An 11280-nucleotide genomic window follows, 5' to 3' on the forward strand; every position below is an offset into this window, starting at 1 on the left:
AAATTGTCCATAAGTGTGAATATAATTGCTGAAAAATATCAATATTCAAGTTGGTGGGCTCAAGTCATATTTATCTATAAAAGAATAAGGTTAGTTTTAAAAGAAGTCCAAGAACAACTGGAATTGTATTTTTTGGAGAAAACATGTGTGGATAAACATGTGGGCTGCAATGCTTATCTTTATCATGGAAAAGACTTTGTATTCATGATGGTTTCATTTTCCTAGTACCAATTAGATTAGAATTGTTTCTCCTCATTTTTTTTTTTTGTGATTAAGCCTCTATAAAAGGATATGTAGTCCTTGGTTGAGATTATCCGAAAAACTCAAATTGGTGAGAACACTTTGTGGCATTTACAAAGTGTAGAGAGTTTTTTTCTTTACTGGGTAATTGAGAGGGACAGTTGAGTGGGGTGTACAAGGGGTTAAGGGCTTGGCTTTTGGAATATTAAACTTGAGCGGTTCAGGCTTGTACTATTGTACTCAATATTTCTCAATAGTAAAGAAGGAGATCGGATCACGCCCCGTGGACGTATGCATATTGCCGAACCACATAAACTCTTTGTGTACGTGTGTGATTGGTGTGTATTCTCGTGTGTTTTCTTTCCAAACTTGTCTTTCGCATAAAGGGCTGGTGAGAAATTGGTTGCCAATTAATTTTCAATTTTCCCAACACTCTTCAATATTCTTCTCACTTATGGCCAATAGCTCTACTAACAGAAAGTCTTTCATTGACTCTTCAATAAAAACAGCCAGGCTCTATGGCTTTCAAGGCATAGACTTGAGCTGGGTTTGGCCTAATACGAGCTTTGATGCGACCAACATGGCCACCCCCTTGGAAGAGTGTTGAGTGGCTCTAGGGTCTGAGGCTAACAACTCTAGCCAGCCACGGCTGATCTTGACGGCTGCAGCTCATTACTCACCTGCAATTTTTGTGCCTGCTGATCCTTCTGTTTCTTTACCGGTGGAATCAATGAAAAACAACTTGGATTGGTTAAATATTGTGGCTTATCACTACTAGTCACCTTTTTCGGCAAATTTTACACTACCGGTTGCAGCTTTGCAAGATCCCAAGTCTCATGCCGAGATTGATAATGGTATTGTCAAATTACCATTTATTCTAAAGTTTAAACTAACAAGAATAGATAAATTTAATTATTTAATTTATGTTTTAACACTTCCTTCATGTGCATTCTTAAACTTTCCGTTACATCTGATAGAATTTATAATCAAATTTGATTATTTATGTAATCAGATTTCCATTATTTTGTATTCTCTTCACCTATAACAGTTTTCTTATAAATGGAGATCATTTGTGTTGTAATTTATCATCAATTATTAAGTGCAAAATATAGTCCTATTGGACTCTACCCTAGAGGTAAAGTGCCGAATACTAGATCACCTGTAAAGTCATGTGTCTCTATTTTCTCATTTTATTCCGCTTTCATATCTAATTTTACATATAATTATGTTTTTCTTAAAAATCACTACTTTGTTGAGTATACATGTGAATCTAAAATAATAGAGTCCTACATTGAAAATATGTAAGAATTTTAAGTTGTGTGGTGTCTCAACATGCTATATTATGGACTTATTAAACGGCTCCCAAACACTACCAAAAAAAAAAAGAAAAAAAAAATTTGGTGACGTGTGTACAGGACCCATTTTTGAAAACGCCACAAAAAGACAAAAAAGTGCTAACATCTGAATATTTTTCCATCCAATATTTTAAATGTTGTTGCTAATATATTAGCAAGGTTTAGTGACATGGTTATTTGGGACGTTTTTTGCCAAAAAAAAATGTCCCTATTGATTTCGCTACGCTTGATTAGAGACACTTGAGATACGTCAGGTAGGATGGTGACTAGAATATAATTTTGTGGCGCTTTTTAGTGAAAAATGCCTCTAAAAGGGGGCGTTTGAAGCAAAGTGCCCCCTTTTTGACAAGGGGGCGCTTGGTTGTGGGCAAGCGTCCCTTTTTTAAACTGGCAAGCGCCCCCTTTTTTAATAGGGGGTGCCCAATTGGGCAAGCGTCCCCTTTTGGAATTGGGGGCGTTTGCGCAATTGTAAGCGCCCCCAATATTTAATACATGAGAAAAAAAAAATTCCCTGTTTTAATTGTGTTTTATTATTATTTTTTTCCTTTTTGAAAAACTTGATAACAAATCCAAAATTCAAAATTATGAATCAAAATTTTATTCCCATCATTCACCTGATCATGCTTTCCGGCAAACTTCCTTAGCAGAATCGCTTCAAGGATCGATGGAAGTGTCTCCTCGTCATGTCTAAAGTACTTCTCTATTTGCATTTTCAGCTTTGACGACAAAAAACTTACAGATTAAATCTCACAAAAGAAGATCTGGGAAGTCCATAAAGTACCCATCTAAGAACAAACAGAATAAACCCCCAAAACCTATAGTAAATTTCAAGAGATTCATGAAAAAAAAAAACCCTGAAATTGTCACCTATGAAAAGAGAACAAATACTAACTGATGCAGCGTGACTTAGTGGGCTGCAGCGAATAACAACATTAAGTAGCGGATAAATACTTCTAGATCTTGATTCTATCAATGATCTAAGAAATCTTCTTAATAAAAGCTAGATACTCTCTAGGTTTTGAAGGAACACAAAGAAGAAACTCAACTCTGAGTAGTTCTTATTAAACAAACTCAATAATAATCATAAACTGAATTGTTAAAGGCTATAAGCATATATTTATAGCCCAAGACTCCTAGCCCTAAAATAACAATGAAATAAAGTTGGTTTAAAAGTCTATGAAAGAAGACTAAACCAAATAGAAGACTAACAAAGAACCTAATTCAAAATGAAAGACTGAAAGATAAGATTGAATAACAAAGTAACAAAGAAACCTAGTTTAAACAAAAGGCTGAAATGTAAAATAGGGTAAGATAAGATAAGCCGTTCTAAACTATATCTGCATCATCTGATGCAGCGTGACTTAGTGGGCTGCAGCGAATAACAACATTAAGCAGCGGATAAATACTTCTAGACCTTGAGACTATCAAGGGATCTAAGAAATCTTCTTAAAAACTAGAACCTATCTAGGGTTTAAGGAAAAAAACACAAGGAAACTCAACTCTGAGTATTCTTATTTAACAAAACTCAATAATAATCATAAACTGAATTGTTAAAGGCTATAAACATATGTTTATAGCCCATAACTCTTAGCCCTAAAGTAACAATGAAATAAAGTTGGTTTAGAAGTCTATGAAATAAGACAAAACCAAATAGAAGACTAACAAAGAACCTAATTCAAAATGAAAGACTGAAAGATAAGATATAATAACAAACTAACAAAGAAACGTAGTTTAAACAAAAGACTGAAATGTAAAATAGGATAAGATAAGATAAGCCGTTCTAAACTATATCTGCATCATTCTCCCCATGTTGGAGAGAATTCGTCCTCGAATTTGGCCGGTTCTTTCCACGGTCCTTCGCATGCCCAATCAACTCATTCCACTCGCCATTCCTCAAGATCAAGACGAGGTAACATTCCACAATAAGCATGATGCTTCTCATCATCGAAGTACCTTGATGTTTGTCGTGAAATCCCCACACACCCCTTTGCTGTGTAGATTTGTCATGCTTCTCTCGTGCTTTGCTCTTCCCACAAGCCATGAGAATCCCCAAAGAACTCATAAAGATCCTTTCAATCTTTGCTGGAAAAGTCTTCTCCACCATATAGATCTCATCACAATTTTGGTTAGAATAATTTGATAAAATAGCATCTATCCCAATGAAATCAACATAGTCAATTGGCTCAACACTAAAATCGAAGACTTTATCTTCGAGGCTCTTATCAGGCACATGATATGTAGAATTGTCGTCAAAAAGTGCAAAACTATCCGAAAGATTTACCTCTTCCAAGAGTTCCTCTTCTTTATGAAAAATTGCAAAACTCTCTGAAAGACTTACCTTTTCCAAGGGTTCCTCTTCTTCATGAAAAATTGCGATACTCTTTGAAAGGTTTACCTCTTCCACTTGTTTCCCCAATTCTTCAAGCTTTTTAGAACTCTTGATGTCATGCGGATGATTAGTAACATTAGTTCGCGGTACCAAATCAAGTTGAGGTTGAATGTCTTGCAATGATGGCATCACTTTCGGTAATTCTGCTCGGACTATGTCGACACATCTCTCCAACAGCTCCTTTATCGGCCCCGGCACCTCTCCCTTGATGCCACTTTCCTTGTCCGTCAACTCCTGCTTGGCTACAAAGGATTGATCTTGGCTCCGCCCATAGGCTATGTAGCAATTTCAATTTGGTTTTACCAAACATGAAGTTGTACGTGTTCTTTGTTTCATCATGGATAGCAGCTCTATCATATTTCCATGGCTTTCCCAACAATAGGTAACACGTATCCATGTCGACCACATCACACCACACATGATCCACATATTTAGCTCAAATAGAAAAAGACACTAGACAACGTCTAGAAATCGTTACCTTGTTTCCTTTTGTGAGCCATTCCAACCGATAGGGAGTAGGATGTCTCTTGGTCTCAAGCCCTAGCTTCTGAACCGCTTCCTCCGAGACTAAATTCATACCACTCCTTGGATCGATGACAAGCTTGGCCACCTTGCCTCCAATGGTGCTTGTAGTTTGAAATTGTTGGTACGTACCTCCAATGTACCGGGACACCGATTGATGCTTGACCTCCGCCATCTCCCAAGACACCTTTTTGTTGTAGGAATTTTCTATTTTTTCTTTTTGGGAGTCGAAATTGACGTCTGCGTCCCGTGATATAGCATGGGCTTGTGTCATTGGAAATTCCTTCCGCACTTCGCGCCACGCATAAGGATTGACAAGTTCACCCTCGACGATAAATTTGTCTTTCGCCCCCGCGTATCTCAGTTTTGGTTGACGACGACGAACGCTTGGACCATCCATGTCGGCCAAGTGATCGGTAGGGACCCCATGTTGGGTGCGCGCACACCCCTCATTCCGCACGGTTAGACCACCAAACCTCTCCTCCATGTGCCGCAAATGAATCGCCGGTTGCTTCTTACATACTGCCTCTGTGCGCACGTACACCTTGTTCATGTCTGCCAGACAGTCGCTCCTCCCCATTCATGTAAAGAAAACTGGAGCTCTGATACCAACTGATGCAGCGTGACTTAGTGGGCTGTAGCGAATAACAACATTAAGCAGTAGATAAATACTTCTAGATCTTGATTCTATCAATGATCTAAGAAATCTTCTTGACAAAAGCTAGATACTCTCTAGGTTTTGAAGGAACACAAAGAAGAAACTCAACTCTGAGTAATTCTTATTAAACAAAACTCAATAATAATCATAAACTGAATTGTTAAAGGCTATAAGCGTACATTTATAGCCCAAGACTTCTAGTCCTAAGATAACAATGAAATAAAGTTAATTTAGAAGTCTACGAAAGACAACTAAACCAAATAAAAGACTAACAAATAAACCTAATTTAAATAAAGACTGAAAGATAAGATAAAATAAACAACTAACAAAGAAACCTAATGAAAGATTAAAAGATAAGATAAGATAAATCTTGAATTCCAATCTACATCAACTTGGCTGCTGTCTAGCATGAAAGGAGGAGAAGAATGAGCTGAGGTTTATCCTCTAACAAAATGTCATTTCAACAATAAAACATGACATCTTTTACGTTATCCTTGATTAGGGGAAGGGTCCGGCTTGTAGAGCCACTGTCTAATGCCTCACCCTTAATGTAATATTGTGCCCGAACAGCTGCCAAGTGGGCATAATACACAGGAGGAACTGCATACGCAAATATCATTTCAGTGTTGGAAATAGCATCCACTACTTAATGCTAATTTAGATCAAAATAAATAAATAAAAATAAAGAAGGAGATCAAACCTATTGAAACTGATCGAGTGCACCTTGCATAGCTGAAAAGAATGTAGTGAACAACGAAATACAGAAAATAGAAATGTTTTGTTATGCATGGTATGAAGTCAAAAGAACCGAGGATCAAAAGGACATTACGTGTAACATAAATTGTTTGTTAACATCTGTAAGGAATCTGCACTGAATTTGTTCTCATCATACAACACACGGTAGTATGCAGGCCGGCTAGTTCCCTACAAGTGCAATACAAATGAAAAATCAAATTATTCCTTTACAATCAAGGTAAAGTGAATTCCACTAAATCGCTCTAGTTTTACCTGAGTTCCAACATGGCTGTTGAGGTAAAAGTCAAACCCCGTTGGATGGCAAATCTGGGTATCGACAACAGTGCCTAGCCATATTCGACAAAATCAGTGGTGTTCTAGAAAACCATATGGAGATTAAACTTAGGTACCTGGTAGAATATTGCCACTCTGGTGTGTTTGATCACGATTTGTATGATTTGTAGGAAAAAACCGTGTATGATGTCTTTTTTCCACCACGACAAAAGTAACAAGCGGTAGATATCCATCCTCTAGTGAGAGACAGGCCTGGAAGAAAGTCTTACAAATTAGAGTTACATCAAACTAACCATGCTCAACATAAGGAAACTACAAAAACTAATAAAATCACATAGAAAACATGAGTGATTTTTTTACTGTTATGCTGTACACATAACTTAATCTTAATTTAAACCAATATACAATACAAAAAAAAAAAAAAAAAATGCCGTTGATAGATTCAAATCAAATATAACAATCAATCATATTGATTTTTGAAACTTTTTCGAACCTGTTTGAGATTGCGTTACAGAGCTTAAAAAGTATTTTAGTACCTAAAAACTTATGCCAAACAAAAACTGACATGTTTAGTAAAAAATTTCATACGTACTTTGACATTTTACTGTAAAAGTGGCCAAAACGTACTTTTGACAAAAGCTTATAAATGAAGCTTTTGTCTAAAAGAAAAACTCTATTTCTTAAACGCAATCTCAAACATTCTCTTAGTCTTTGTGAAATGTTCCTTCTGATTACAAACTATGGAGGCATTCTTATCTCAACACATCTTGGTATCCCCCTATACGGTGACTCAGTTCACACTTCAGAGCAAGATCTATAATACCTTTCTTATTGCATCCATCTCATTTAATAGGACTTGACTGAATTGGCCTTCACCGACACCATCTCTGCCAAGTAAAACAAAATGATATAATACAAATAATAATTTTTTCATGATTGAAAACAAATTTTACCTGTAGTATATAATCCTGTGGGGTCTATGATTAGTTGATCTTCTGAATGCAATAAGTAGTTCCCTGAAAAGAGGCCATGGATAATGGGGTGAGACACAAAAAAAAAACATTCAACTACAACAATAAAGTAGTATGCATGTCAACTTCCAACCTAATCATTCCTTCATGAACTAAGCCCTTTTCAGGATCCTGAATTGATTGATAGAGATCTTGGATAATTTCGACACGAGAAGGCTGTGCAGAGAAAACTCCTCTGTACATGGTGACCTCAGGCCAATCCATGAAAGCCACTACCTGTGTCAATCAATTGAACCATTCAATACAACTAAGTTATTAAGGGGCAAGAAAACTACAAAACATACCGCTGCTATTGAAGGAGAAGAGACATTTGTTGGCTGGGGATGGATCACATCCGCACCCAATATAATTGTAGGGCGATCAGTCACAAGAGGAATATTTCTTTGAATAGCATCATTTAACACAGTGTTACGTCCCCCAACCTGTAAAGATTTTAATTTTCAGTTCAAAAATTGAAACCCTAAGAATTTTACAAGAGACAATGATCAAGAATCAAATGGAACAGACCTTCACATTGATTTTGAGGGCCACATTTTCCAGATATTGCATATTAAGCTTTGATGCTTGATGGGGCTGACAACACTGAGAAATGATTCCAAGTTCTGTTTCACATACTCGTTTAATTTTTCCTGTGGAAAGCAAGTACTCTTTTGAGCAAAATAAAATGGTTCTTTCACTGTTAAACTACCACTTATTTTAAAAGCTTAAATTAATAAGAAGAGTTAAATTTAATTATTTAATCAATATTCATTATTCTAACACTCCCGCTCATGTGTGGACACAAATGAGATGTTTAATTTAAATGGGGGTGAATGACTGAGACAAGATTCAAATTCAAGACATTTTGGTCCTTTACCATGTTAAAACACCACTTCATGTAGGCACAAACTCCCTTTTAATAGCTAAGGCCTAACATGTGAAATGTTTAATTTAAATGGGGGGGTCAATGACTTTTGAATTCATGACATTTGGTTCCAATACCATGTTAAATCACCACTTGTTCTAAAAGCTTAAGCTGATAGGAAGAAGTAAATTTAATCACTTCATTATTACTTTAACATTTTTCATCACGCGTGAACTCAAACTCCCTTTTAATAGATGATGACCAACATGTGGAATATTTAATTAAAATGAAAGATAAATGCATGCTAGGGAATGTTAGATCCCAAGACCTTTGGCTTTGATACCATATTAAGCTACCACTTATCCTAAAATTTTAAGATGATAGGATGAAGTAAATTTAATCATTTAATCAATATTCATTATTCTAATAATCACGAAATCTGAATACCAATTAAATTACTCACCATACAACCCAATGAAGTCAGGCAAAATAATTATTAATAGCTGAAGTTGTTTTCCTTCTTGTCCAATTTCTTTCAACTTAGCCACACACTGCTTGTGAATATCCTTGAGAGGCATCTCAACTTGAATAGAATAAGCTGAACGTATGGGAATCAAAGGTTTTGGGTTGAAAACCTGGCAAGATATTCAAAAGCATCCACAAAGTCAATTATTTAGATTCACAGTAGAATTTGCACGTCATGCGCGCAATCAAAAGTAATCATTTAATCATGAAGTCGTACCATTCCTTTCCTATTGCACATGTTGATCAATTGGTCACAAAATTCAAATGGCAAATCTATCTTCACTCGTTTAGAGAAGTTCACACATGTCCAAAATTCAACTCGACCGCCGTTGATCATTCTCTACAATATCAGCATCACAAACGTTAGTCTAGCTTATAATATGTTCATGATTCCAGCACATGTCCTGTGCTTGTTTATCATTTTCAATAACCATTCCCTTTTAAGTCTTAGGGAGCACTTTTGATGCAACAAATTCACCTTCCAAAGTAGTTGTAATGTTATTTACTGGTTGCCAGTAGATAGGTGAAAAGAAACAAGCATACTTTGCTAGAACCAAGCAACCAACGACAAAATTAAACTATGATGTAACCTTGTTTATCATATTCCACTGTCCCATTCTAGGTTGTTCCCATTGTTCTCTCCCTGTATTATGATATAAAAGCTGCAAAAGTGAAAGTGAGATTAAATTTGAGTGTAAGATTATCTAAATAGCTCAAACAAACACAGACCGAAAATTACCATTGGAGATGGCAAAACTCGAGCATCAACCAATGAATGTTCATCCCTTACTTGAATTCCGAACTCTGTATTTATGAGCGAACTGCCATTGAAATTTTTTTTCCTAACCATCTTGTACAAAAGAGAACAATCTATCACGATGTTATTGACATAAGCAACTCTCCATTCAATTTATTTCTAGGAAACCATATTGGTTAAATTTATGGACTCATACAAACTAGATAAAGACAATTTATCACCAAATTAACAGCATCAAGCTACCTCCTTGATACTATTTTCCCTTTCTTGAGGCCGTTGACAATTTGCTCTTAATAGATTAATTACTTGTCTTTCATTTAATCTCTTGGAGTATCTCTGTCCAGCAACAATCTTACAAAGCTGTAACACAAAGAAAATCCTTCATAAACAAATATGAAAGATAGACCCAAAATAAAGGGAAAAAAAATTATCTACAGCAATGAGACAACCTCCATTGGCAAATAAATAGGTTTTCCATCACTCCCAGCTTGAAGGGCAGGCAGATTCACGTTCTGAAGCACAATATTATATTTCTCACAAAAATATTGAGCAAGTGACTTTTTTTTTTTCTTGTCGTCAAGAGTAAACCTATAGGAACAAAAATCGGACAATAATCACCAGAATAAAAAAGCTCACAGCAGAAAGAAATGCAAAGAATAGAGATAGAGACAGTAACAATCCATGATGGTAAGTGATATACTTATGGGGCAGGGAGAGAAACGAATCGTAGTGACTCACGTTAACTCGCTAGTTGGTTGTGTTGTTACCCCAGTGATTTTGTAACTGTTGAAATACTTCCTATGAGTAACCTCTATTTGGACTCCTCTCAGTACTTTTTTAATCTGGGAATCAAGATGAAAATAGTTTTACTCCATAAACTTAAGAAAAAGAGTAAAAAGTTGAAAAGAAAAAAAAAAAAAAAAAAAGAAGAAGAAGAAGAAAAGAAATAACTAATCCATGCATCAACAAACAATTGTAAGCAAAAACTTTCTCAAGTAAATAGCAGGAAAGAAAAACAAAGATAATATATGTAGTGCATGAGAAGGGACACCATCCTGCCAATGATTTTAAAAGGAAACAAAGATGCAAGTTCTTTGCATCTTTCATTCAAAGTCATGGTTAAATCATAGAGCACCAAATCTTATATTAGCAAAAGTAACCTTCAGACGATCTTGGTCAGACAGATGGCTTGAAAAATTGAAATTAAAATGTTTTGCAAGAAACTCTGTCACAAGAATTGGTTCATAGAAAGGCTTAGCTGACACATCTGCAACATGAGAATCAAATGTCAAAAACAAGGTAATGTCAGTGCAATTCTTATTGAAACAAGTTGCTCTACATGAATCCCAAAAGGAGGAGAGGAGGGAAGCAATACCAATACTAAGGGAAAGTCCCATTTGGGTTGGGCGAAGACTCTGATAATACCCTCTCCAGTAATCTATACCACTACCCAGCTCACCCTCTTGACCCAACTGAGGATGGAAAAATGACCTCCCCACAACATTATACCTATAATCGAACTTTCACCAAGTTAATATATTTCATACAACCAATATTGGACACAATTCTAAGAGGAAAAAAAATAGATTACATCTCTGATGATGCCGCTTGAAGAACCACACTAAGAACTTGTAAGGTTTCCATTGGAGCATCTACTTGGCTACCGCTCAAAAACTGTCGAAGATGGTGAATGTCAGCCTTAGAAGCAAACTTGATTGTCACTATGAACGGACATTCTTTTCTGCACATTGGGGGGAGAAATGCATTCATATAAAATGAAAAATGAAAAAATAAACTTGAAAAAGATGAGATAAACTCGAACAGACACACTCCAAAAAGGAAAAATACCTCATTGAACCAGATGATGAGGCACGATGATCATCATTTTCAATTAAGTTGATAACAAAGTCCATCGACATAAACGGCAATG

The 11280-nt window shown here is 36.0% G+C and overlaps 1 protein-coding gene and 1 pseudogene across 1 annotated transcript; both read right to left on the minus strand.

Moving 5' to 3' along the window:
• LOC132184382 (uncharacterized) overlaps window positions 1-11280 on the minus strand; it is a 105572-nt pseudogene that overhangs the window by 41668 nt on the left and 52624 nt on the right.
• On the minus strand, window positions 5501-11272 carry LOC132184231 (protein argonaute 5-like). Its single transcript, XM_059597786.1, has 21 exons — window positions 11199-11272; window positions 10942-11091; window positions 10726-10859; window positions 10511-10617; window positions 10089-10192; window positions 9800-9938; window positions 9594-9710; window positions 9333-9443; window positions 9184-9255; window positions 8811-8933; window positions 8532-8703; window positions 7732-7853; window positions 7509-7646; window positions 7298-7440; window positions 7147-7209; window positions 7017-7080; window positions 6310-6445; window positions 6173-6246; window positions 5994-6088; window positions 5865-5896; window positions 5501-5764 (listed from the first exon to the last, which is right to left on the minus strand). The coding sequence occupies exons 1-21, from the start codon at window positions 11267-11269 to the stop codon at window positions 5625-5627; spliced, it is 2307 nt and encodes a 768-aa protein (XP_059453769.1). The 5' UTR covers window positions 11270-11272; the 3' UTR covers window positions 5501-5624.

This window comes from Corylus avellana, chromosome ca6, assembly GCF_901000735.1.
Source record: "Corylus avellana chromosome ca6, CavTom2PMs-1.0".
NCBI lineage: Eukaryota > Viridiplantae > Streptophyta > Magnoliopsida > Fagales > Betulaceae > Corylus > Corylus avellana.